Source organism: Mauremys reevesii, linkage group 16 (assembly GCF_016161935.1).
Source record: "Mauremys reevesii isolate NIE-2019 linkage group 16, ASM1616193v1, whole genome shotgun sequence".
Lineage (NCBI taxonomy): Eukaryota > Metazoa > Chordata > Testudines > Geoemydidae > Mauremys > Mauremys reevesii.
Window position 1 is genome coordinate 6,852,347 of NC_052638.1, and position 27,785 is coordinate 6,880,131.

The following is a 27,785-nucleotide window of genomic DNA, read 5'->3' on the forward strand; positions in this document are numbered from 1 at the left end:
CCTGGCCCCGCCTCCTCCCCCAAGCGCACCACATTCCCCCTCCTCCCTCCCAGTCTTGCCACGCAAAACAGCTGTTTCATGGCGCAAGCATTGGGAGGGAGGGAGGGGGGAGAAGCAGGACTCGGCGGCACACTCAGGGGAGGAGGCGGAGCAGAGGCAGAGGTGAGATGGGGCAGGGGGGCGGGGCGGGGAGCTGCTGGTGGGTGCTAAATACCCACCAATTTTTCCCCATGGGTGCTCCAACCCTGGAGCACCCACGGAGTCGGCGCCTATGATATGATGTTTCCAATAAATGGGCAAAAGCGACACTTCTCAAAGTCACGCTGCGAAAGACGTCATTTGCAGTAAGATTTGTTGATGATGAGGATGGCTGTGTCCAAGTAAAGGACCATTTTATCTGTCTCCGGTCTGGGGACAGCTCTGCTGGAAAAGGCCTACCAGGACTGTTTATGAACAGTTTGAATGAGAATAAAATAAATCTTCAGGACTCCTGCGGCCAAGGCTACAACAACAGTGTGAACATTACGAGAAGAAACAGTGGCATCCAGGCAAGGATCCTTGCGCTGAATCCAAGAGCTTTTTTCGTGCCTTATGGCTGCCATTCCCTCAACCCGGTTGTGTCAGATGCGGCATCTTCTTCAAATTCAGTATCTTTCTTTGGAGCACTGCAAAGGATACAGATCCTGTTTTCAGCATCAACTATCATGTGGAAGATCTTCACGAACAATGTTACAAAACTGACTGTGAAGCCCCACTAAGTAACTCTCACTGGGAGAGCTGCATTGACAGTGTAAGGCCAGTGAGGTACCAAGTGACTGAGGTTTATGATGCCCTGATGGAATTGGCGCAGTTGAGTAAAGCCGAGGCCAGAATCCAACATGAAGCACAAAACCTGGCAAACCAGATCACTGACTTCAAATTTCTGGTCTCAGTTGTGGTTTGGCACGATATCCTGTTCCAAGTAAACATTGTTAGCAAGGCATTACAAACTCAGTCAATGAACATTGCGACTGCTACTATTTTGATGAGAAGCTGCCTTGATTTTGTTGTGGCCTACAGAGACAACGGATTTGGAGATGCCATCACTGCTGCCAAAGAAATGGCAGAAAACTTAGGAGTTTTCTTCAAGGAAACTCACATTCATTGGAAGAAGAGACAATTTGGTTTCAAGGGCAGTGATGAGGTAATGGGTAGCTCGGAAGAAAAATTCAAGAGGGGGTTTTTTTGCTCGCTTGTTGACACGGTTTGAGTGACCACTGAAGAAAGGCTTAGCCAAATGAAGCACCACAAAAAGACCTGGGAGTTTTTGTGTGACTTTAGTAAGCTGCCAGGACAGGAAAACACTCTTAACAATTGTACGGACCTTCACTGGATGCTGACATATGGGGAATGTTTGGATGTCAATGATAAAATCTCTAAACATCTGTCACATTTTGCCACACGGGACGCGCTCTCCACTCCAAGTTCTCCATTCATGATCCAGAGCTGAAGGACACTTTTCCTGATGTGCGGATAGCTTTGAGGATTCTGCTCACGCTGCTGGTCACAGTCGTGAGTGGTGAACGCAGATTTTCAAAGCTCAGGCTCATTAAAACATATCTTTGATCGACGATGGCTGATGAGAGACTGACATCGCTTGCAAATGCCATTGGCCATTCTTTGGATCTCTCTGACACATTGCTTCAGTTCACGAGGGCAGGGGCAAGAAAAGCGACCTTTTGAACGAAAGGACTAGGGTTTATCTTCTAAGGCCGGCACCTACTGTAAGACCATTTTATACTGATCCACCCAGTGTTGGTGCACAGTTCAATTTCTTGATGTTAGTACATTTCAGTTATTCTTAAAAATTAAAAAGTTTCTATAAGCTTAGAGGAAACTTTGTTTTTATTTGCTTATATATGGCATGAATAAATACAGATTTACAGATCCTAGCGTGCACATTTACAATATTATATGACAGGGATAAATCATGCATGCAAATCACGCATCAAAGTCGTGAAATGGGGTATGAATGCAATAAAAAATAAAGTATTGCAAGTTTAACAAATGGATGGTGGGGCGCCAAAGATGCTCTTTGCCTGGGGCACCATTTGGTCTAGGGCCGGCCCTGGTTTACACACTGTTCTCCCTTTGGCTTCTCCTTCTCCTTGGGGATTACGCGTGATGCCCCCTCAACACCCTTACAGTCCTTACGGCTCTTTGATTCTTGGTCTGTTGTGTGTGGTGGCAGCCCTTGTACCTAGAGCCTATTGTAGTTAGTCCATAGGTGAAGAAGGCCAAGCACCCTGAGCACTAAGGAGAAACCAACTATTGCAGTGGTTCTCAAACGCTTTTTTTCGTGGCCCACTTGAAAACTGCTGAGGGTCTCGGCGGACCACTTAATGCTCCTTCCTAATGTTGTTTGTACCATTAGCTAAGTATTGTAAAGCACTTTGGATGAAAGCGTTATATAAAAAAAGCGTAATAATAATAAATGTTTTTGTTCTACAACTAAAAGCACACAACTCGTATTTTAATATCAATAGTCTTACCTTTCTAATATGATAGGTGTGCCTTCTCTCCCCCGCCACAGCAGCCACAGAGCCCTGCACATCCCCAATTCCCCCCACCCCCTCTTCTCACCCCACTGCCCCCTCCCACCTACCCCCTATTCCACCCAAAACCACCACCTCACCTTACATGTGTGTCTTCTCCAGGGTCCAGGCACCTAATTAGTGGAGTCACGCCTGCGCGGCTCCACTAATTAGGTGGATGGCTCTTCATTTTCTTATGTGCGGCCGCCCAGGCACGCACCTTAGAGGGAACTATCTGCGGACCACCTGAATGGAGCTCGCGGACCACGGGTCTCCCACGGACCACAGTTTGAGAACCTCTGAACTATGGGGTTCATTTTTTCCAAAAGGCACATCTCCTTCTTCAGCTCCCCCATATTACGGCCTTTCACGCATGGGGAGAGGAGGGAAGGAGTGGTGGAAGAACAGGGGTCTACCAGTCCATCCTTTTCTTAACTCCATCCCCAGGTAACAGAATGCCCATCTCTTGTTCCTTCACTCCTTGTGCCTTTAAGCAATTCCAGGAGATGTGTCCTGCTTTTCTGAAGGGTTATTGGTCCCTGTGACTACAGTCCATGAGCAATCTCTTCTGTGTGTTTACAGATTTTAAGGAAGAAAAGATTCTTGATCTCCTGATTAGTGAAGGGCTTTGAACCTGAGTGAAAAGTGCTGGTCGCACCAGATGGTGTGTCTGCAGTGCTGAGTAGAGATCTGAACGCCACCCACTGATTGTGGGTTGGGAGTGTTCTGTTGTCACCCTTTACGCGGGCAGCCCTTTAACATTGATGTGATGAGTGCTGTAGAAATCCCTGAGACACAAATTCCAAGTAGCTTCTGTTCCTGAATGTGTACCAATCCACACTCATACTGTAGACAGCAGTGACAATATCCTGGTAATTTATTGATTAGGGAGCAGTAAATCCACCTTCTCTCTGAGGATGTGCTGCGCCTTTCTGAGGCATATAGTCTGGCTCTCCCTAATGGGATGGATGGTCACTGCAAACTCTGCTTTGCCCTGGTCCCTTGGTGTAGGACAGGTCCGGCCCTGACACCTAAATTCCATTGTGGCGTGGGTAGGCTCTGTGGGGGGAGGACGGTTATGATCCTTTTGATAACGAGTTTCAGGAAAGGCCTCCCTATGGTTTAACACTAATTAGATCACAAAAGTTGGCAGTTTCTTTCCTGGCTGACCCCAGAGTTAATTCCTTGGGCATAATTTGAGAATGTCAGTAGCATCCAGCTCCTCCACCACACACAGACCTGCATCTTTGTACTGTGCTAGCTGGAGAAATGAAGCCAGAGCCCCGATCCCCCTCCTCTCTCTCTCTCTCTCTCTCTCTCACACACACACACACACACACACACACACACCCTGGCAGATGAAGCCTGGAGCCCCTCCCACCCAGCGACTGAAGCCCAGAGCCCCAATCTCCCTCCACCCTCTCCACACACCCCAGTCCACCCCAGAGTGGGAGGTCAGCTGGGAACTTCTCTGTCCTGCACCCTGGGCACTCCGTGAGCTGACTCATGAAATTAAAGGGGAGGAAAGGCCTGAGTCAGCAAAGCCCACGGAAGAGCTGGTGTGTACGTTGTTCACTTGGGTGCTGGGTGGTGCACTCCTCTCCTTGTCCTTGTTCTGTGGCTGGAAAGTGAAGTTGTGAAGATGACGTGACCTGGAAAAGCCGCAGTGGCCATTTAGCCATCCACTGCGGGAAGGATGGAAGGCAGAGGCCATTGTGCAGGGGACAAAGCTGCATTATTAACTTGCCTGTCACAGGCAGTGGGGACTTGAATTGCCATCAAGATTTACAATCCTTTCTAAGTTCCTCTTGGGCTGTTAGCTTTTCCTGGCTCCTTTCTGCCATTGCCAAGGAACCTGCCAGCAACAACAGGAGCCGCTGCTTCACCCCAGGGCGTGGACCAGCGAAATTAGTTACATGTCACATGGGGGACAACATCAACCAAGCTCTGCTGCTGCCAGCTGGTCGCCCCATCCTGCCCTCACCTTCCTGGAGATTAGGTGTCACTGCCACAGCACAGAACAACCCTGGTTCCAACCCAGTGACAACCCTGCGCCTTCTCCTATTTCCATCCCCCTCATGGACAGACACCCCCCCCCACACCAGCAGACACTTCTTCCCCACCCAGCTGTGTTCTTTAAAAGCCTGCTGCCAGGGCGGGGTCAGGGAGGAGGCAGGACAGACGGACTGGATGGACTGTCGCTGTGCTAGGCAGGTCAGCGCAGGGCTGCTGCTGTGCCTGCAGGCTTTGGTTGTTGTCGTTGTAGATCTGGCAGCATTTGTTCTGGAGCAGCTGCTGCGGTTTCTGAAGTAGCTTCTAGCTTTGCGTGTGTCGTGAGACTGGCTGGGCACCCTCCATGTAACCGCAGCTCGAAAGAACAGTAGTTAAAGGACTGAGGAGGCTCCCCAGCCCTTGCATCTGTCTCTGGAGTGGCTCTGCTCTGTCTCTTGCCCCTGCAGATATGGCCCTGTGCACTGGCATTCAGTTACCGTACAGATCACAGAGCTGAGCGTACGTTCCTCCCAATGGCCTCGTAACACCTAGGGCATGTTCTCCCCCCTTTGCAGCGATATCCCTCGTATCAGGGGCACCTCTGGCTTTTTTCTCTTTGTTTGGAGGAATCTTGTGTTCTCTATGTGGAGACAGTTTCTGCTCCACACTTGCATTCTAGTTGTTGCCTCTCAGTTGCTGGCACTTGGCTATATTGGATCACCCCATTGAGCATAGCAGTGAATCAGGGCCATTAACAATACAGACTGTTACCATAGAACCACAGAATCATAGAATCTCAGGGTGGGAAGGGACCTCAGGAGGTATCTAGTCCCACCCCCTGCTCAAAGCAGGACCAATCCCCAACTAAATCATCCCAGCCAGGGCTTTGTCAAGCTGGGCCTTAAAAACCTCTAAGGATAGAGATACCGCCACCTCCCTAGGGAACCCATTCCAGGGCTTCACCACCCTCCTATGAAAAAGCTTTTCCTAATAGCCAACCTAGACCTCCCCCACTGCAACTTGAGACCATTGCTCCTTGTTCTCTCATCTGCCACCACTGAGAACAGCCGAGCTCCATCCTCTTTGGGACCCCCACTTCAGGTAGTTGAAAGCAGCTATCAAATCCCCCCCATTCTTCTCTTCTGCAGACTAAATAACCCCAGCTCCCTCAGCATCTCCTCATAAATCATGTGCTCCAACCCCCTGATCATTTTTGTTGCCCTCCGCTGGACTCTTTCCAATTTTTCCACATCCTTCTTGTAGTGTGGGGCCCAAAACTGGACACAGTACTCCAGATGAGGCCTCACCAATGCCGAACAGAGGGGGATGATCACTTCCCTCGATCTCCTGGCGATGCCCCTACTTATACAGCCCAAAATGCCGTTCGCCTTCTTGGCAACAAAGACACACTGCTGACTCATAACCAGCTTCTCATCCACTGTAACCCCTAGGTCCTTTTCTGCCAAATGCTTCTGCTTTAGTGATTCTCCGGTGCTCAGCGAAGAGTCCAGTACCTGTACTGCCTACACTATTTCTGGCAGAGCTCAGTCCCATATACTGTTTTCCCCCTCTGCAGAGAGGTAGCAGATGTTGGGGCTTTGCAGGTTGGCTTCCCAGTGGAGGAGAAAGCAGTGACATAGGCTTTGGGCAGCCTGTACATGTAACTCATTGTATTTACACACCTTCACTAGTCCTGGAACAGAGGTGGTCACACAGCACACGGAGAACAGACTCCTCGGACCAAGAACCTGCCTCTCCTCAAACCAAAATGAAAACCAGCACAGCAGGTCTTCCCAAGCCTTACATTTGCTTGCACACTAAGGCCATGCCTACACTGAGAGCTTGGTGTGTGATTCCCAGCCTGCAGACACACTATCACACTAGCTCAGTATAAATAGCAGGGTAGTCACAGTATCCCGGGTGGCAGTAGCTGTGCAATGGCTTGGTCATGCCAAGTAGATACCCCCAGGATTTGGGTGAGGTTGTACTCAGCACAGCTAAGGTGTGCCCCTGTTGCTGCTGCCCGTATGACCAAGCTACACTGCCATTTATATTCACACCAGCTCTCACTGAGCTGACAGAAGTGTACACAAGCTGGGATCACTCCCCTAGCTCCTAGTGTGGACGTAGACTGTTTAACTGCGCCCCCTGGTGACACCTGTCATAACAGCATGCACAGCTGTGGCACCCAAACTTTGCTTTTCTAGGACTCACATTGGAAACTTGCCAGGAGTCTGAGGGGCAAGCTAATTTTCATAAAATAGAGCAGATTGAAGCTACTGCCATAACACGGGCCAGAGAACTTCCCTGAAATAGTTCCTGTGTGAACTACAGCAGATCCTTTAGAAAAATATGCAAAATTGATTTTAAAGTGGCCAGTGATGAAGGATCCAGCCCAACCTTTGATAATTTGTCCCAGCTGGTGATTACGCTCGCTACTAAGGGTTTGTCTACACTACCCGGATCGGCGGGTAGTGATCGATCTATCAGGGATCGATGTATCGTGTCTCGTCTAGACGCAATACATCGATCCCTGAACGCGCTCCCCGTCGACTCCAGAACTCCACCGGGGCGAGAGGTGGGAGCGGAGTCAACGGGGGAGCGGCGGCCGTCGATCCCGCACTGCGAGGATGTGACTTAAGTCGATCTAAGATACGTCGACTTCAGCTACGCTATTGTCGTAGCTGAAGTTGCGTATCTTAGATCGATCCCCCCCACACACACACACACCCCCTCCCCAGTGTAGATCAGGCCTTGTACAGTTTATTGTCCCATCTAATTCTGCCAGGCTTGGGCTTGTTGAAAAACTGTGGCTGCAGTAACTAGTCCCAGAAATTGGACATTTCAATTGGGAGTCCTTGGAGCGTGAGTGTCTTGTTACTGGCCCTCTGGGCAGTGCTCGAGTACAGCGGGCTCTGATTCTTGTCAGTCACTCCACACCGCTCCTGCAACACAATTGTAACTTCTACCAATACCAGGATGTTTGAAGAGTCTGGTTTAGGCAGCTGTGTGTGGATTAATTCTTACTAACCTCATGCTGTAGCATCCATGTACAGTAAAAGCTGTGTTATCTGGCACTTTACCAACCAGAAAGCTCTAGAATTGGCATTTCTGATTTCCCTTAAAAGTCCGGTTGGTGCGGGGCCAGCAGGCTCCCTACGTGGCTCTGCATGGCTTCCCAGAAGCGGCGACCTGTCCCTGCTGCTCCTAGGTGGAGGAATGGCCACGGGGACTCCCTGCACTGCCTCCGTCCCACCCTGAGTGCTGGCTCTGCAGCTCCCATTGGCTTAGGGGCCATGATGGTTAGGGGCCATGATGGCAGAGGAGGGTCAGGACTGGCTGGCTGTGCTTCTGCCAGCACACTATCATTTCATTCAGCAGCAGGAAGCATCATCAGGATCAGCCCCACTGTGCTAGGGGCACAAAACCAACTCCAGGAGAGTCCCTACCCCCAAAAGCTCACTGAATACAAGGTGCCAGCAGTGCATGTGTAGTAAACCAAAGCTATCAAAGTAAATAACTCACGTCTCTGACTCCTGCAAAGCTGATGGCTGGGTTCTCAACCAGTCCATGAGGATGAGCAGTTGTGTCCATGGATGCAGTGCAGAAAGCCCAGGGCAGAATTCTCTGGCCTGGATTCTGCAGTTAGAGGCCATGGCGGGGGGAAGGGTCAGGCCTGGGCGGGTTAGGGACCATGGCGGTGGGGGAGGGTCAGGGCTGGCCTTTGTCCCAGCCCCCTGCCAGTCCGAGCAGCCTGCAGTGCCCTGGGAGCTCGCCTCTCAGGCTGGGGGAAGGGGTCCTCCTCCCTCGTGTGCTGTGCACCCCCTCCCCAGGATCTGCAGAGTCCCAGGTGCACCTGCCTAGCCTGCAGCTTCCCCCTGCCCTTGTGCAGCTGAACTCAGCCAATCCTCTCCAGCCCTGCCAGGTAGCCAGCTCCCCTCCAGAGGATCTTGAGAGGAGGGGCAGGCCTGACCCCCAGCCTGTGAGCTGAGCTCTGGGGCAGGTCAGTGCCCAGTTCCAGTGCACACTGTAGACCTCTCCCCCTAAACCCTTCGAAACCCTCCCAAGGAGCAGGCGTCTGGGGCTGGGCTTGACCCACTGTCCTGCTGCCAGTGCCCCTGGAGAGGGAAGGTGTCCTCCGTGGCGTTACTGGCAGTGCACACACCCCAGTCTCACAGGAGAGCTAGAGAAGGAGCAACAGTCTCATTCCCAACAAAAACTGACACTTGTTACTGACCCCCCGACCCCAGTTAACGGGGGTGAATTGAAATGCTGGATGCGAGTAGCAGGTAAGCTCCATGGCTGTGCACCTCACAGGCCCACCGAGGGCTGAAAGCTGCTGTGGTGCTGCTAACTACTTCCCAAAGGCAGCCTGCCCCTCCCGGCATGCGCACTGGGGAAGACGGACAGGCCATCTCAAGCGCTGCCTGTGCCGGGGAGTGTCCCTGCTGCAGGGTGGAGCAGTGACGGAGCAGCCAGCACAGCTGGAGCCCACTGCATAAAGAGCCTTTTGATTTGCCGAGTTGTTAAGCCCCATTGACAATGGCAGCCCCTCTGGCTCACGCACGTGGCCTGCACACTGACCCCTTTCTCTTGGGCTGCCCTTGGGCACTGCGCGGGGGGTTTATCCTTCCAGAGCACACTGACTGGCTGTGTTCCTTGTCGTTGCTCCCTGCAGGCGTACGAGTGGGCGCTGGAGGGGATGCGACACCTAGCCTGCATCAGCATGGAGGACTGCAGCTCCCCAGAGCACTGTGCGGCAGGGATCAAGTGTCTGGAAAGCTACAAGGGCCAGCACCCGGAAATCAGCGATGCCAAATTCCAGGAGATGAAAGAGCTGGCCTGTGAGCTGAAGAGCGACAAAGGGCTGAAGCAGTGGAAATTTGCATGGTCCAAGTGCCAGGAGACAAAAGTGGTCTTTGAGAAGAAGCTAGAGGCTGCCCTGAGAACACGAAGGTCTCTGCTCTCTGAGCGGAAGCCAGGTGAGGGGGAGCACTCCCGGTGTGGTGCTGAGAGCAGCCGACTGTCCCACAGGAGGCACTCGGAGGGAGCCATCCCCGGGCTGCTTTCAGACAGGAGTCACAGCGTGTCCCATTTCTACAGCAGGCCAAACCGTTCTCCTGCGTGGACCAGGGAAAAAGCTCTCTCACCATCCCTGAGCAGCTCCGGGGATGTCAATGCTGGGGAAGAATTGACCTCCCACGCTGCTCCCAGCATGAGTCCCCACTTGAGCAGGGTTTCTCTTGGTACAGTGGCCTGCGAGGCTCCATGCGACATGCCCGAGGACAAGCCAAACCTGGAGAGTATTTTAGAAATTCTTGAGGTGAATTCATCCTGCTCAACCGCGTCAGCCTCCAGGAGGCCACCGTCCAAGAAGGTGCTGAAAAAGGCCCAAAGCTTTGATCTTCCCTGCAGTGAGAACCTGCGGTCCAGCTGCCAGAGGACTCTGAGTGAGCCGGCCAGGTACGGCAACACGGGAGTCTTCATTAAGGGGCTGGAAGTGAGCAGCATGGAGCTTGCGGACAGGACTCACACGGCACGGCAGCAAGCTGCTCACAGCTGGGCTGCGCACTGCCTGCCAGAGGAGCAAAGCAGCTACGGCTCCACGCCAGAGGCCAAAAGCCGGGGCAGGTAGGTGACTTCTTCTCACAGCCCATGTGCAGGGGCCAGGCAGGCTGCGAGGGGATGGTTCTCACTGCGTCTGCTAAGGCGCAAAGCAGCACTCCTAGTGACACGGTACCGAGTGCTCTGCCGGAGCCTGCTTAATCTCCGGCACTGGGGCGAGGCCTGGGGTGGAGCCAGGCCCCATGGGCTGAGGAGGCAGATTCAGAGAGGTGCAAAAGGGAAGCTCCAGCTGGGTCAGGGAGGAGTCGCCACCTCCCACCGCACGCGCTACAGCGATGCCCCCTTTCGAGGAAGGAGGGGAAAGGGTCTCTAATGAGGCAACGTCTAGGTTATTGGCACTAAAGGAGGACGACCTCTAGCCAGGCCGTGGGCCCTCTGCAATGAGGTGGGTATTTATTTTATTTTGCGAATGCACAGGTGGTATGATAAAGATGTAAGAACTGGGGCACCCATTTCCTGGGGATAAAGAAACACCAGGAGAAACGCCTCTCCCTGGTACGGCACTGGGCTCTAGGCTCCCGTTTTCAACAGGGCTGACACGTCTTCTTGCAGCATTCCCCCCGAGGGCTGCCCAGAAGGGGAAGGAGGTTGGGTTTTAGCGAGGCCTTGAACTGGAAGGCGCACGCTCCGCTCAGTCCCCTCCGGGACCCAGCAGTCCGCCGGGATGGCCTGTCGTGCCCGAAAACAATGGCACAGGTTCCCCAACGTGGAAGAGAGGCGAGGAAGGGGGCTGAGGATCCCAAAGTGGTTCATGATGATGTGACGTGCTGGGGTATAATCCAGACTTGTGGGGGGGTTGTGTCCCCCCTGCCCTGTCACTGGGGTGCCTTGCAATGCCTCACTGGTACAGCTCCCAGCCTGGGCTGCTCACAAGCAGCCTGCCAGCATTCAGGTCACTCCCAGACGTGTCTGGGAGTAACTGCAGCCTGCCAGTCACACCCTGTCTCTCACCAGCCTTGGTTCTACTGCAGGGTGACCCCAGCTCACTCCCAGGCCCGGACTTTCCCCCAGAAATGCATGTCCTGTACTGCCCAGCCCCCTCCCGGACAGTCCAGATATAGCAAGGTCATTATTCCTTTAAGGGAAGAATATATACTAGCTTGTTAGCTGAAGTAGAGTTACCCAGACACTTCAACTTAAACACACTGGATTAGATAAAACAATAAAACAAGTGAATTGACTACAAAGAGAGTCATTCTGAGTGAGTACAAGCAATGAGGCATAAAAGTCCGAAATGGTTACAAGAAAAAATAAAGATAAAACTCTTCCTAGTGCCTAACTGAACAAACAACATTAGATTCAAGCAAAGTTTCTCACCACGTGCTTCCCACAGCAATACTGACCAAACTCCTTGGGTCAGGCCCCCTCCCCCGGAGTCCAGCAGGCTGCTCCCTTTGTCTTCGCAGGGACAGCGAATGAGATGGGCAGGGAGAGAGAGGGGAGCCTGGGGGGTTTGCCCCTCCTTTTTAGAGGTGTTTAGTCCCTCTTTGAAAAGCATTTCAAGCTGAGCACCAGGAGCCAGGCGGCCTGCTACACAAAGGAGACCCCGTGCAGGTGCTTTGCTAAGATGTAGATCGTTCGGCCCCTGACCCCGTTTTTGGTCAAAGACTGGCCATTTGGTAGGAAATGGCCCATTAGCTTTGTTGTCCCCTGGCTGGGACGTCAGCTCGCCCCTTTGTCTTTGAGAAACTGGGTTAACCACTCCCCAGACTTACCTGGGAAACACTCTTCAGTCAGCTGATTTCAGCTTATGTCCATAACTTTACATATAATGTGGCTATAGGCGCTTTGCCATGATACTGCTGATCAGCAAGTTATGAGTTTCCAATGACACCTCTCAGGGCATGGCTTGTACAGAGATTATTACTGTAGCGTGTAGGGTGTGAACACAGGGTTGTACTCCGTCACTTGAGGAAGGGGGCTCAGGATCTGGGTCATCCCAAAGTGGTTCAGGGTGCCCTGGTCCACTGCCAGCCCTGCCACGTACGTGCAGCATGTCTTGCTACTGCAGCAGCCAAGGCCAAAGGGGAGGATCTTAGCTGCCTCTGGCAGAGGTGGCAGACCTCCTATTCTGCCTGGCGCTCGGCTGGTAGGCTGTTCCCCTAAAGGGTGCTGGAGCTGAAGGGCAATGTCCGTGGGAAGGAGATGGAGCAATCCCAGAGGCCCTGCGGAGTGCTCAGAGCAGTTCCTTGGGGCTGTGGCCAGGCAAACAACTGACTGACTGACTCTGCGAGGCAATGCTGGAGCTGCTGCTGGGAAAGAGGCGAAGGCTGAGGGGTGCAGGCTGGAAGGAGCAACCAGCTGGGAGTATGACCCCTGTTGAGGGCGTCGGTTGCAGGGTCCTGTTGGGTTTTTTTGCTGCTCCCTTCTGGATACCCACCTAGGTGCTGCAGCAAGGGAAAGGGGTGGGGATGAGGGTGAAGCAGGCAGGAAGGAATTAATTTCCCACTGAAAGTTAAATCAAATAGCAGAAGCTTCTCAGCTAAAAGCCAGCTGCACCTGCCCCCAAAGGAAAGAGTCTCTCCATATCCCAGTCCCCTTGGGACGCAGAGAAGGGACCTGCCAACACCTCTGCCCCCTGCTGGCTATGCAGCACACAAGCCAAGCCCCCAGGCCTCAGGTGGTTAGTATCTTCCTGGCCAGGCGTGAGCAGTGGTGTAGGTGGTCACAGGATAGACATGTAGACAGCCCCACCCCGCCCTGCTCGGGGCTGGGATGCCATGAGCAGGAAGCCATGGCTGGGTCCCCCATGGCTCTCCGGGGCACTGTTCCCACGGAGGGGCCTTTTGGATCATTCTCCCCAAGAGCAGCTTCCCATGGTCTGTGTGACGCCCTCCTGCACCCTGGGGCCCTGAGGGCTTCCCTTTGCCTTTCTAGTCACTTGACTGTGGCAGCCATCTGTCCTGGGCCAGCCCGACGGTGCTGCCCATGGCAAGGTAGGCCGCCTGTGCGCAGGGGGAGTGGGGAGAACCTTTCCCACAGAGGTGGTGGGGGTGTAGCAGGAAAGGCTGTTAAGACGGCTGTACTCCCTCCAGCACCCCCACGTGCATGTCCAGTATCTTGCACCTTCTTACCTCCCTGTTCGTGACCAGCCTGGCATGTACTCGGTGAGCTGCTTCCCGAGGAGCCATGCTGTCCCGCTGTCCTTCCCCGTTAGCAGGGCAGGAAACAGAATGTTTGCAAATGAAAGCAGAGATTCTGATGCCGCCCCGGCTGGCGGAGCCGAGCCCAGGCACCTGTGTGCCTGCAGAGCCTGTACCAGAGCCAGTCTCCCCTTCCCGACTGAGATTTTCTGCCTCTGCAGCAAACTGCGGCACATCATCGACGAGATGGTGACCACGGAGCGGGAGTACGTGCGGTCTCTGTGTTACATCATCGAGAGCTACTTCCCCGAGATGGAGCGCCTGGACCTGCCCCAGGACCTGAGAGGGAAGCGCAGCGTCATTTTCGGGAACCTAGAGAAGCTCTACGACTTTCACAGCCAGTACTTCCTGCGGGAACTGGAGAGCTGCTGTAACCATCCGCTGCGCGTCAGCCACGGCTTCCTCAGACACGTAAGCACCCGCGCCCGCCTGGCCGTCCTGCCCCGGGCTGGGCCGTGAAAGGGGCCATTGGCTGTGCAGTCTGCTTGCTGGAGCCCTCTGCTCAGAGCAGGGGTTACTGCAGAGCCTGTCCCTGGGCGTCAGCCCCGGAGCCGGCCCGTGTTGGACCGGGACACTGAGCTCCGGAGTCATGCCTTCAGAGCAGCCCAGGCTCCTGCTACAAGCCTCGCCCCCAAAGCCCAGCTGAGCTTGCGGAGCTGGGAGGGAAATGAACGTGCTGCTCTGGAAGGAGTTGTGTCTTGTTAACACAGCGAGTGGCTAGAGCCTGCTCCCAGGCGTGTAAGAGACACGTGGCCTTGTGATCAGGGCCGGCTCTAGACCCCAGCGTGCCAAGCGCGCGCTTGGGGCGGTGTCCCGTGGGAGGGCGGCAGGCGGCTCCGGTGGACCTCCTGCAGACGTGCCTGCAGAGGGTCCGCTGGTCCCGCGGCTCCAGTGGAGCATCCGCAGGCGTGCCTGCGGGAGGTCCACCGGAGCCGCGGGACCAGCAACTGCCAGAGCGCTCCCCGCGGCGTGCCGCCCTGCTTGGGGCGGCGCAAATCCTAGAGCCGCCCCTGCTTGTGATCATACAGGGAAGGAGCAGTGCACATTCATGCAGCCAGGGCCAATACGACAGGGTCCCCAAGGCACGGCCCAGCTGCCTCAGCAGGGGCTGGGGAGTGGGGAGGGGCCGCAGTCTGGGGAAGCATTGGCAAGGTGAGGTGCGGTGCCCGCAAGAGAGGCAGGGCCCTGAGACCGGCAGAGCCGTGCATTGGCCCCTGTACCCGAGGGAGCGACGAGACCTGCCCTGGGCTGATTTCCTAGGCTCTGCTGTGTGCTCACTACTTACGCTCCCCTTTTAGCACTTCTCTCCTCGGCATTTTCTGTCCGTTGAATGAACATCTCTCCCCCGCATACACACAGTCCCTGGTGTTCCCCAGGACGCCCGACCCGGGGGTGATGGCTGGGCCGGGCCCCCAGACCCACAGGCTTCCTAAGGCCTGTTGCCTGGCTCCTGCAGCATGGGAGGGAATAGGAGCTTTGTACACTGGCCGGCCCTGAAAGCTCCATCAGAGGGCAGAGTCGAGAACACTTCCTGGCCACTTCCTGGAGGCCAGGGCCCCGGAGCACAGTAGGACAATCCAGGCCTGGGGACTGTAATGCGGACGTGGCCAGGGGACTCTCATCAGTTCTGCTGAGAGCTCCAGTATGGCCTGTGCTGGCTTTTCTGATGTTACGCCCACCGTCCCAGCACAGACCATGGGAGAAGCAGGCGTGTTGGCCCCTTCCTGCTCAGACCGAGGCCTGGTTCTGCTCCCAGTTCACCAGCAAAACCACCTCCAGGCAACAAATCCTCTGGGCTTATGAGCGGAGGCGGCCAGGATGCAGCAGGCAGCTTGCGCTCAAGGCAGCTCCGCCGGGACTGGGGAAGAGCAGATGCTGCATTTTTCTCCCGTTGTTCCTGACTGTTAAGGGACATTTCCAGGGCAACAGGATCTTTGCTCCTTAGAGTCCATCAGCCCCTGTGACTCGTGCTCCATTTGTGATGGCAGATGGGGAAGGAATTGCAGGAGCAGGTGGTCTCTCAGGGTACGTCTACACTGCGCGTAGACACCGCGGCTGGCCCGTGCCAGCTGACTCGGGCTCCCGGGGCTGTTTAATGGCAGTATTGACTTTCAGGCTTGGCTTGGAGCCTGGGCTCTAGGACCCTGCGAGGTGGAAGGAGCCCAGAGCTCAGACTGCAGCCCAAACCCAAAGTCTAAACTGCAATTAAACAGCCCCTTGGCCCGGGAGCCCGAGTCAGCTGGCACGGGCCAGCCGTGGGTTTTTAATTGCAATGGAGATATACCCTAAGTACAAAGATCCTCGACTCTTGGATGCGGGAGAGGGGCAGGGAGCCTTGGCTCTAAAGCAGAGTTGTGGCAGGACACCAGGCCGGGAACGCCAGCTGCAGTGTCTCTTTACGGTCACGTTCAGCGGTCGCTGTAAGGGTCTGCAGGCCATACAGCCCACAGGGACTCCCAGGCAAGGAGCAGAAGGAAGATCCTGGGGGGGAACCAGCAAACAACCCTGTCTGCCGCAATGCTGACATGGAGTTGAAGGAGTTACCCAGGGCTCCTGGCGAGGTCCCAGAAATCCATAGGGAGAGTCGTCCTCCCCAGTTCCCATGTGCACAGGCCCAGTGTAGCCAGTTAAAGTCTGGGGCCCGGGGGAGTTGGTTTGCAGACTCTCTGCAGCAATTCTCTGCAAAGGAAACGGGGTCACTTGACAACAGGGCTGGCATTACCTCGGGTGACAGCCGCAGTCCCGGACTGCGTAGGGGTCCTTCAGGGGTGTTTGTTTCTGTTGCAGAAGGATCAGTTTGGGATGTACGCATTATACAGCAAAAACAAACCCAAATCCGACTCGCTGCTGGCCAGCCACGGGAACACGTTCTTTAAGGTAAATCCCCTGTGCCCTGAGCCCAGATCAGGGCTCCGTGGTTCATTGGGGTTGGGATTGGGTCCCTCCCTCATCTGCTTAAAGAAACCTAGCCCCTGTCGAGGACACAGGGTGCTATCTCCTGGAATTGCCTGGCTCACACAGTGTGAGGAGCCAAGTGGGAAGGGGGCTGAGATGCAGAGTACTCTGCCTTGGAAAGGTGTCCTGCAAACAACTGATTCCCAGGGCCGGTGCAATCACTGGGCGAACTAGGCGGTGGCCTCAGGCGCTAAGTGGTTGGGGGTGCCAAAAAGCAGTGCCCTGGCTCGGCAGGGAGGAGCCGCCTTCCGGAGGCACCGGAGAGCCCGAGCGTCGGCTTGCGGGGGCGGCGAGCCCCAGCCATGGAGGAGCCGGCGCGGCGCAGGGGGCCAGCAGCCCCGCAAAGGTGGTGGCGCCCCCACCCCTCCTGCCCAGGCTGCGCCCCTCCCCCCCGGGGGCTCCTGCAGGCTGCAGCAGATGCATGCGGGCGCCGGCCCCCGTGCGCCCCCCGGTTCCCCCCTCGCTGCGCTTGGGCTCTGTGACTCCTGGGAGGGTGAGCGGCTGCCGCCGCTGCCCCTCCCAGAGTAAGCTCAGGGCCCTTTGCCCCGACGGTGGCGGCGGCTCACATGCCCGGGAGCCGCAGAGCCCAAGCACAGCGAGGGCGGAGCCGGGGGGCGCAGGAGGGCTGCCGCCCGCATGCATCCACTGCAGCCTGCAGGAGCCCCCGGGAGGGGGGGCGCCGGGCCTCAGCCTGGGCAGGAGGGGTGGGGGGCGCGGCTGCTCCCCGCTAGCAGCACCGCGGCCTTTGCAGGGCTGCTGCCCCCCTGCGCCGCGCCGGCTCCTCCATGGCTGGGGCTCACTGCTGCCGCAAGCAGGACGCTCTGGCTCTCTGGCGCCTCCCGTAGGCGGCTCCTCCCTGCCAAGCCGCTGCAGCAGCCCAAGCCTGGCAAAGCCAGTGACTGGACTCAGGGCGGGGGCCGCCGGGGTGGGGTGGGGAGGGGAGGGCTCGCAGCGGGGCTGTGCACGCTCCAGGGGAGTTCATGGGGGCGGGGAGGGGGGAACCTGGTCTGGGGAGCAGCCCCTGGGCAGGCTGCCCCTGGGGTCTATAAAGGCTCATTGGGACGGATGTGCAAGGGGAGAGACCGGGGCACAAGGTGGAAGTTTTGCCTGGGGTGCACAGTATCCTTGCACCGGCCCTGCTGCTTCCTCCTCTGCACGTCCTGGCTCCGCTCCTTCCCGGAGCTTACAGAGCCCTAGTGAGCAGGAGGCTCCGGTGGCGAATGTTTGGCAAACCCAGCGAGCCATTAGCCCCAGTCCCAGGGCTTGGGGCAGCGGAGGCCTTGCCACTCCCCAGGAACAGCGGCTGCTCACACACACCGCTCTGCTGATCAGCTTTCTCGGGGGGTCTCAGTTCAAGCAGGTGCAACTGGGGGATAAAATGGATCTCGCCTCCTACCTGCTGAAACCCATCCAGCGCATGAGTAAATACGCCCTGCTGCTGAAGGACCTGATCAAGGAGTGCAGCGAGGCCCAGGAGCAGGAGCTGGGCTACCTCCGAGCAGCAGAGGAGATGGTGAAATTCCAGCTTCGGCACGGCAACGACCTGCTAGCCATGGACGCCATCCGAGATTGTGATGTACGTGTGGGGCCCTCTCCCTGGATGGGGGGTCATTCTTCCCTCCACATGCACACCCGGCCCCCGGCAGACGCTGGGACTTGCCCCGTAGCACCGTATGGGGGACAGGATCCCAAAGCCCACCTGGGCCTTGCAGAGGACATGGCCTTGGGAGGAGGTGCTGAGCCCCTTATGCTGCGGTCAAGGACTCCATGAGTTGAGCGGTTGCTGCGAAGTGGGACTCTCCCGTTGGCACAGGCATTCCCCCTCCCCAGGGGCGGCAGCAAGGGCCGTGGAAGAACTCTCCTGTCAGCCTCGCACTGTTCACATGGGGACTTAGGGTGGCTTATCTGCGTTGCTCAGGGCAGACGCTGACCTCATTTTCTAGTGTAGACCAGGCCTGAACTGTGTCAGCAAGTCCTGGCTGAGTGCAAGGGGTTGTGCCCTGTTTAGTGGCAGTGATGCCGTCCCTGCTCGCTGGCCAGCGGAGCAGAGCCCAGGCCGAGCTGTCTGTGGGTGGGGACAGGTGCCGACTACCACCCACAGAACCACCTCCCGGAGCTTGGGTCTGAGTTCAGCCGCTCTTCCTCGCAGGGGTGCGGGGGGCAGAGATGGACACGGCTTGTGGTGCTGTGGGGGAGGTTCCGCCCAGCCGCGGTCAGCATTACCATTCACAGGGTTTGCTGGGCTCCACCCCTCTCTCCAGTGACCTAGTAACCAGGGCCGGCTCTACCAACCCGAACTGCCGAAGCAAAAAAACACCGCCTGGACTGTGTCGCCCCAAGGCTGGAGGGAAGAGGGAAAGCCGCCCCTTAGCATGTGCCGCCCCTTAGCTTCCTCCGCTGGTGCCTGGAGCCGGCCCTGCTAGTAACAATCTGTGACAGAGTCCCAGCGTCTGTGCCCCAGCCTGCTGGGAGTGCCCCTGTAGTGGGCCGGGACCCAAGGCCCCACACCGTTCCACCGGGGCAGACTGAGAGACTGGGCTGTCGGCACCAGTGACCCCGTCTCTCTTCGTGGCTCCCTGCACCGAATCCAGCCCCGCCAGACTCCTGCGGGAGATCTGTGCTGTCCCCCGTCAGGGCGCAGTGCTCTCAGTGAGTATTCACAGCAACACAGGCAGCCTGTCCAAACCACGGTACCATCACCTGGCGACCGAACCTGAACGCACTGGGGTTAGCTCAGATAGGCAGGAGTTAAGCCATAGTCCACTCTAGCTAAGCCATGATGGACCAGCCAAGCTGCGGTGGACTCATCTCTGGCTCTCTCCCGTCACCTGTTTGTCTCCCCAAGTTCACACTCCTGAGTTCCCCCCCCGCCCCAAAACCCTTCTTCCAGTCATCTGACATCCTGTTCTCCAGCTCAGTTCCCAGTCCCACCAGCTGGGGTTTCCTGCTCTTAGGTGTTGATCATTCAGGCCTTGGGCCTTCCCTTTGTCTCACTGGACCCTGGGTTGGTTTGAGCCAGTTCCTTACTGACTCTCTTCATTCCCTCCCAGACAGGGAGGTGACACACACACCTCCTGTGCTGTTCCAGGAGCACTGTTAACTCTTTTACACCCGCTGGGTAGCAATGCAACATGCAGAGGGAAACTGAGGCTCGCCCTCAGAGTCATACAAATACTGCAGAATATTCCCACTTCTTCACACATTCCCCCTCGATAAGGGAGCGAACGGGCCCTGGCGGGTACCTCCAGACTTGCCATACAAGTGGCTGGCAGCCCGGACTCGTGCAGCGGGACAGTCACCCAAGCAGAAGGCCAGCCAGGCCTTGGTGCTGCTTATACCCCACTTAAATCCTAGTTAGAGGGCTGAGGTGGTGCTCTATGGGGTGAATGTCACCCCTCCTGACCTGGATCTCTCTTGGGATCCCTGGTTCCTGGGTGAAGCAAGGAAGGTTCCTCTCTCAGTCTCCCCGTCTTTCCCTCTGCAAATTCCCTTCCTCCACCATATCTGGCTGCAGTGTCTCACCAGCAGCCGGGGACACGGGGACCAGGCTGCCTCAAGCGTCAGGTCCCTGCTCTCCCTGCTCTCCCCTGCCCTCTGCAGCTGCTCGCCTGCTGCAGTCACGGCAGCGCTGTAGTGCTGGGCAGCAGTCCCAGCCGCGGGCTCTGCTTTACTGGGCTGCCGTTCCCTGTGGCCAGGTGAACCTCAAGGAGCAGGGGCAGCTGATGCGGCAGGACGAGTTCACCATCTGGCTGGGCCGCAGGAAGTGCCAGAGACACGTCTTCCTGTTTGAGGACCTGATTCTCTTCAGCAAGCCCAAGAGGATCGAGGGCGGCTTCGACGTGTACATCTACAAGCGCTCGTTCAAGGTCAGGCCACCGCTGCGGCGTGCTCCACACAGCAGCGCCTCTGGGGGGCGTTCCTGGGCACACTCTTACCACTGCCGGTCACCCACCCGTATTGCGGGAGCCCCTCGGAGCCCAGACCGGGGCCGGACCCCCCAGTGCCAGGCACTGTACGGACGCAGGGCAGAGCAGCTCACGGTGTAGCAGACAGACTCCAGAGGGAGATGATGAGTGTATGGCCCTGTGTTCCCTGCTGGGCCAGGGCTGGCAGGGCACTGCTGTGCTGCTGGAGAGGGCTGCCCCAGCATTGGGGGGGCCGGGGGTGCTCCCACAGTGCCATGACTCTGCTGCTGCACTGCCAGGCAAGAGGGAGCCAGGCCTCAGCAGCCTTCACCATGAGGGTCATGCAGGCCAGGGGGCTGAATTTTCTCGGCGTCTCCAGGGATGTGCTGGAGGGCGGGACGTGTTCCGCGGCATGGGCTGGGGGCGCGATCCAGGACCCCACCTTCCCAGCGTCCCCGTAGGCCCCCCCCCCCATGCCTCCCAGACATTGCGTGTTCCCTCTCCCCAGACGGCAGACATCGGCCTGACGGAGAACACCGGGGACAGCGGCCTGCGCTTTGAGATCTGGTTCCGACGGCGGAAGTCCAGCGATACGTACGTCCTCCAGGCCAGCACAGCGGAGACCAAGCAAGTCTGGACCAAGGACATTGCCAAGATCCTGTGGCAGCAGGCCACCCGCAACAAAGGTGCGGCCCCTCCCCTTGGGATCTCCATCCCTTGGGGGCTCCCTGGGGCCCTGCTCTCCACACTGACCCAGGGAACCTGGGAGCTTTGGGAAGCCGCTTTGCCACGTGCGGTGGGGAATGATGACACTCCCATGCTCTTTCCCTGTGTCCCGCTCCCCGTGCTGAGGGACAGAGACTTGCCAGGGGTCACTCAGCAAATCGGTGGCCGAGCCAGGGGTGACAGCTCCCCAGCTCTGTGCTACGCCCCAGCTTCTAGGCAATCTCCTGGAGGAGCCTCCTCTGTGTGCCACACACACACACACACCCCGGGTCCCGCTCTTCCTTCAGAGCAGGACCCGCGTCCGCACTGTCCAAGCCTGAGCCGGGCGTCACACCAGGAACTCGGCCCAGCAGGTCCAGCTCAGAAGGATCTTTCACACCCGAGTGATGTGGTTGTACCGACCTAATTTCCTAGTGTCGTCCTTAGCCTGCCCTAAGAGCAGCCGTAATCCCTTCCCCCGCACTGGTAGCAATGCAAAGCATGCAGGAAACTGAGGCACACATAAGACTATTACAATAAATTCCCACCACGAGAACTCGCGACTCGAGTCTTAGGGCAATGTCCCTTCCAGCAGGCCGCGCAGGCTCCCTATGCTGGGGCTTGCAGGGCAGCACCATCTCCCCCAGGCATGCAGCCGAAGACCCTCCATCCAGAGCCTGAGCCCGCACTCGCTCTTGGCCAGAGCCCCAGTCCTGGTGGGGCTCACTCGCTTGTTTGCCAGCTCTCCCAACAGAGCGTCCTGCGAGCGGAGAGTGGCAGAGGAGCCGGGCCCGGCCGGTGCCTCGCTAGCAGAGCTCCAGCAGCCTGCAGGGTTGCTGTGGGCTCGGGGCCCAGGGGGTCAGTGCAGTCTCCTCTGTGCTGGAGAAGGGGGGAGCCCGCAGTTTGCTCTATGCTCCGCTGCTGTCTCCTCAGAAATCCGCAGGCAGGAGATGGTGTCCATGGGGGTAGGGAACAAGCCGTTTCTCGACATCACGCCCAGCGAGGCAGCTATCAATGACCGCGCCATCGATTACATCATGAAGGGCAGAGGTAGGTGCCAGCCCCGCTGCCCCTCCGCCCAGAGCCAGCGCGCGGGGCTGACGCTCGTGGCTTTGTTTTGTGGCAGGAGCTCGGACGAGGGCCTCCATCGCGGTGTCTCTGTTTGACCACTCCAACCCCTACAAGAGAAGCCAGACGCCGCTCTCCGCCGGCAGCACCCCTGCCTCCTACAGCCCGTCCTCCTCCTCCCTGCTCGGGCCCCTCAACCTGCACATGTACCTGGAGCAGACCCTGCTGCCGGGCGTGCTGGCCCCCGGCCGCCCCTTCATCGAGGAAGATGAGCAGGAGCACGAGACCAGCAGCCAGCCTTCGCTGAGTACGTCTGAGCGGCCAGCCACAGCAGAGCCCTGACGCAGCCCGTTCCTCACCCAGCTCCCTCGCGCGTGCAGACCAGCCCAGGGCCCTGCCTCCATGATCTCCCATGGGCCTGTCTCCCTCTGCCCCCGTTTGCTGGGGGGCTAGGATGGGCCCCACTTCACAGCCAGTGCCCCGTGCGGGGACTGTCCCCCAGCCCCTCTGCCATCCCCCCTCCCCGTGGGCATTCGACGTGAGACTGTTGGTGTTTCGTGGTGGCTGTTTTCCCAGGCCCCAAGCGCGGCTCTGCCGGCTTTAGGCAGGGTCCTGGGCTCCCCCGCGCTCTCAGTCCTGACCCCACTTCCTGCAGGAGCTGGTGGGGCGACCACCCCCCACCCCTTAGAGCTCCACGTGTCACGTCTGCAGAGCTCGCCCGCGCCACACGCCAGCGGGTGGAGCTGTCTGCCGCCCATGGGGAGGGGGCAGCGGGACACTCCCCTGTTCTGCCATCAGGTCGTGGGGAGCCCCCGGCACGGCAGCCCTTGTGCTTGCGTGCCCAGCTCAGCGGAGATACCCGCAGGAGGAACCTGCAGCCTCCTCTGGCGTGTTCGCGGGGTCATCAGCTGAACCAGCGGCTCTAAAGCAGGTCACCTTTGTCACTGGTGGGGGCAAAGCGGGAGCTCTCAGACAGGCCTGGGGTCTGCACTGGGGCCAGTGCTGCTCCGCTAGGGAAGAAGTGGATCCATATTACCTGGCCTTCATCGCCATCCCCTCACATGCATTTCTCCTCACAGCCCGGCGAGGCGGAGCAGGGCCATTAGCCCCATTGCACACATGGGAAACTGAGGCAGGGAGAAACCGCGTGGCTTGCTCAGGCTCCCCCAGATCAGGAACTGAACCCAGGGCTCTCGTCCCCCACTGTTGTCATGTCACTAGACTCCCCCCGCCACGCCCAAGGCCCCCCTGCCAAGCACCGTTCAGCCCAGAGTGCTTTTCGCACAGATAGACTGGGATCACGTGCCCCCGGCCAGAAGGCAGCCGCTCTGGTACCTCATTAGCAGCACACAGCGACGTGGGGCAGGGTCTAGGGCGAGGCGGTTCGTCTCCGGTTGACATGGCGGGGGAGATGTACGGAGGGAGAAGGCCAGGACGCCGTGTCTAGCATGACCTCTACAGCATGTGCCATGGGGCTTTTAATCACCCAAGGGCCCACGGCTCCCTCCCTTGTGCCCTCCGAAGGCCCCCTCCCTGCTCGGCTCATGCTGAAACCCACCCCCCTCCCCTGCTGAATCCCCAGTGCTGTATCCTACGGCCCCCTTGGCCGTGAGCATTAGCCAGGCCTGCGGGCAGCCTGCCCTGGGGTGGTGTGGCCATGGGCTGCCCAGACAGGTGCGCCACGGAGCCTGGTGTGTGCAGCCTGGGATTCGCTCGGGTGGCTTCTCCTGGTCCCTTACGGGTGGTTCCTGCCCTCTCTCCTCCCAGCGACGGAGAGCTCCGAGTCCTCCCAGTGCATGTCAGGCAGCGGCTCCAGTGGCTCCGACAGCGGCTGTGTCTCCGGCGTCCCCCAGGAAAGCTTCTGTGACGACGTGGGCTCGCCGGTGTACCCGCCGCTGGGCTCTCGGCACAGCTCCACGCTCGCCTCCCCGCTGGACGAGAACCCCAAATTCGCTAAAAGCCAGTACAGGTCTGCGGTGAGTTAAAGCAGCTGCAGCCCCCACGTGCCCTGCCTGCCGTTCCAGACAAACCACCGCGGCACCGGCACAGCGAAAGGTGCTGCGCCCGCGGGACCCAGGGCGGGGACATGAGATTTCCTCCCACCCAGCTGGGTGACACAGCTCATGTTGCCTCCAGAGAGTCAGGCTTGACCCCCCAGCGCTGCGGGATCCTGACAAAGCAACTGGACGCCGCCCTGAGGAGGGAGCTGCCGTGCCAGCCCCGGCAGCGTCTCTGTGCCATTTGCAGAGGGTACTCGGCCACGCCTGGGCATCGCCGAGCACCTTTCAGCTGCTGCCATGCAGAGTAGTGGCGCTTCGGAGGTGTCCCATGGCTCCTTTCCCAGGGAAGGGCTGGGTGGGCTCTGTGGGGGCCGGGATGAAGGAGCCCTGGGTGGGAATGTTCTGTTACCATGTCTCCTTGGCATCCCTCTGACTTGCCAGCCCTTTACTCTAACGCTGGCTCTTCTCCTCTGCAGACAGCAGGCCCGGTCACCGTGAGCCCCTCGACCGTCGTGTGAGCCCCTCTGCACAAGGGTTCTGCCTGAAGACGCGGAGCTGTAAGTAGCTGCCGGGGGGGCTCAGTGCTGGCGGGTTTGGCAGCCGTGCCCTGCGCCAGGAGAATCTCAGCCCTGGCTCCCATGGCGTGTGGTGCTGCTGGCTAACCCCGGAGATTGGGCCCAGCTCTTAGAGGCACGTTGCAGGGTCTGGCTCCAGCAGCTGAGGCGATGTGTAAAGGAGTCCTTACCGAGGACACGGGGCGCTAGCTCGGGTCTGGTCTCCGTGCCACTGGCCCAGTGAGGATCCTTAGGCTGGCGTTGACCCAGCCATCTAGCCACTACCCTGTCTCCCGTTTGCCAACAGCCTGCGGCACACCAGCCCCTCTGCCTTGGCGCTGGGCGTCAGCCATGTTCCCCCCAGGCTGCTGCTAGCTCAGTCTCCGTGTCTGTCCCTGAGGAGACAGGGCCTCGTTAGCAGAGTTCGTTAGAGAGGCCAGCCCCTGCTGGAACATCACCTGAGCCATGGCCTGGGTCTGCCTGTCTGCCCTCAGGCTCCCGCTCAGCTCTGCACTGTCGCTGGGGGACTGCAGCTGTCCTGCAGAGGCAGGATTGGGAGGGCGGCCGCACACGGGACTCCAAGAGAGCTCCATTGACGCGGACCCACGCGGCCTGGGGAGAGCGGCCGAAGGGGACACCACATGACTCACTCCTGAGCAAAAGTGTCTCTGAGAGCAGCCGACACAAACATGGCCCCGGTCCTTCCCCGGGTGGAGTGCAGCAAGCCTGACCATTGCCTGGGGCTGTGTTCCAGGTCTGATCGCTGCTTCCACGGAACCCACGGAAGAGTCCACGTCTCTGACCAGCACGAGGAGGCTGCCGGCCTTCCTGGAGATGGTCAAGCACAACCACAGGCTCCTCAAACCAAGAACTGGCACGTGGCTGGGGAACGCCCCAATTAGCGCCCTGTTACCTCGACACCATCGCTGGTGCGTTGGAGGGGCAGTTAGTCCTTATTTATAAATGTGTTAACAAGTAACATAGCGATTTGCAAAGCGAGAGTGTTTTGGAAGCTCTGGACTGTCCAGACTGTTACTCGTTCTGTTCTTCGTGCTGCACAGTTTATAGCGTTTCTGGAAGGGCTTGAGGAGGAAACGAGGTATTTAATAAAAGTAGCGTCGTTTGCCGTTTGGGCTGCCTGCTGCAGGGCCGTGCGAGAGCCACGGCCTCCCCTCGGGCTTAGCCTGGCCGAGTGCAGCGATAATTTATTTCCCTGGCGTGACCCTTTTGTTTTACTAAAACCAGGTTCATTGTTACTTCAGGTGCTTGCAGTGCTAAGCTGCTCCCTGCCTTAGTACCACTATCAGCTGTCAGTGTCTGCCACCTCCCTGTCTGGCTGCTGGGAATATCGACAGCCCACAGGGCCTGAGTGGGGAGCCCCCAGCACAGCAGAGATGCCAGAGCAGGTCAAAGGCGACGGCAGTGGGAGCAGCCCTGCAGGGTACAGCGGGGCAACCCAGCTATGCTCTCCTGGCTCTGCAGCACGTCTGGGTGTAGAGAACATGCTGTCCCATCCCAGCTTAGCTGGTGTCTTGGTGGCAGACCACACAGGCGGCAGCCTGGGCCTGCTGCTAAAATCAGCCCAGCATCTAACAGCATGAGGCGTAAGTGGCAAAGTCAGCAGCCTGGAGAGGCTGTTGCAGAAGGAAAGGGGACGTGCCCAGGGTAGATGGGTGGACATGGAGTATGATGGCCTAGTCTGCCAGGCGTTGTGTGTTCTAGTCCCATTCAGATACCCAGCCCTAGCATGTGGTGGCGTTAATCAAAGCAGCGCTGGCCAGAGCCCATGTCTGAGCACAGCCTCCATCGAGTGTGTGGAGCCCAGATTATTATGCCACTAAAACAGTAAAGGCCCCAGCTTTAATTTAGTGTAATTCCAGTAGAGACCAACCTTTGCCTGTCTGTGATGCGCCCCTTGGGACAGTCAGTAATGTTTGAGCTCCTTGGTAGGCGCCGTCAGGAAAGTGGGCTTGTTTGGCTTGCAAGACTTTCATTTAACATGTAGCTGGGGACATGCTAACGGAGAGCATGTTTACTTACGGCTTCTTCGATTGCTGCAAACCTTTATCCCCCAGCTTTCGCAACACGCACACGCATCACACTTGGCCTTAAGGATAGTAGGGAGCAGCAACTGTGTAACTGGTTTCTCCACATAGCTGTTGGGTTTGGTCCATTCACAGTTCTCTGCTTCCCAGACTCATAAATGCTAAACCTCATGGGCACCCATTTAGCCTTTGCATATTAGCCCTGTTCCTTTGCCTTTGCAAATCCGTGTAATGTACATGTGACACTGCTTTGATCTTCTTTTAATAAGCTGACACTTTTTCAGTCTTATTCCTTCTTAGATGTCAAAATGGAAGAAGATTGACATTTTTTATACAATAATGCGGGGTAAACAATTGGCCAGGCAAGGTTTTAAAACCTATTGTGTAAAAATCTCTAGCTAATTCTAAGCTTTGTACGTCAACCAGTGCTAGCGAATACCACTAACGAGGGAAAGACGTTAAACCAAGGGGGACATGGAAGTACCATTGTGACCAATTTCTGAAATTCCTGTTAAAGAGGTTTCTGCATTGCTGGAAGAATCTTTAGAAATGTTCAGCTGCCACCTGGTTTGCCAGGATTTGATTTCACGACCTAATAAAGGTTATTTTCTTTGTATGAGGTTGATTTGTGTTGCATATTCATGTTGGAGACGAGCGACGGGAAGCTGGAATGTGGAATGCACATTGTCACGCAGCCACGGGATCGGTGCTACATCCCCTCCACCCCCCAGTTTTGGAACAGTCCAAGGGAGTCTCACTCTTCCTTCGGAGTAGGCCACATGGCCTCACCACCTCCTGAGACTGAACCTCGGGGGCGTCACTTTTCCTTCTTCGTGCCAGAAGCTCTGTCCAGCAGAGAGAGACTTGTGCACTCTTCAGGGATTCATGCACCTCAGCAAGTATTTGCAGTGACACTCAAACAGCATTGGCCAAACAGGCGGGTTTAAACTGGAACACAGCATAAGAAGGCTTCAGGTTAGCATCGAAAAATGAAGGTTAAAGCATGGTCCATTCTGCTACAGCCAAGCTGTTCAGGCTCGCTCTGTCTCACCTCCTTAGGATGTTTCCAGGGGAGAGCCCCCAACCCCCTCCACCACACATACCCAGGCCTTTCTCTCGAGCTGGGGTCTGTGCCCAGCTTCCCTGCTGAGAGCTGGGGGAAAGCCTCCTCCCTTTGGGGCACTAGTCGCTAGGTGTCATATCCCGGTGAGTGGGTTTTC

The 27,785-nt window shown here is 57.5% G+C and overlaps 1 protein-coding gene across 1 annotated transcript in view; it reads left to right on the forward strand.

Moving 5' to 3' along the window:
- The window catches only part of PLEKHG4 (pleckstrin homology and RhoGEF domain containing G4), a 159,999-nt gene extending 132,850 nt beyond the window's left edge, over positions 1-27,149 (forward strand). The window contains 11 exon segments of the mRNA XM_039503354.1: positions 9,244-10,196; positions 13,495-13,744; positions 16,121-16,210; positions 17,640-17,864; positions 19,984-20,154; positions 20,702-20,879; positions 21,832-21,948; positions 22,025-22,273; positions 23,734-23,942; positions 24,443-24,523; positions 25,275-27,149. Coding sequence (XP_039359288.1) covers positions 9,244-10,196; positions 13,495-13,744; positions 16,121-16,210; positions 17,640-17,864; positions 19,984-20,154; positions 20,702-20,879; positions 21,832-21,948; positions 22,025-22,273; positions 23,734-23,942; positions 24,443-24,484 — 2,484 coding nt within the window. The 3' untranslated portion in view covers positions 24,485-24,523; positions 25,275-27,149.
- The last annotated feature ends 636 nt before the right edge of the window (positions 27,150-27,785 follow it).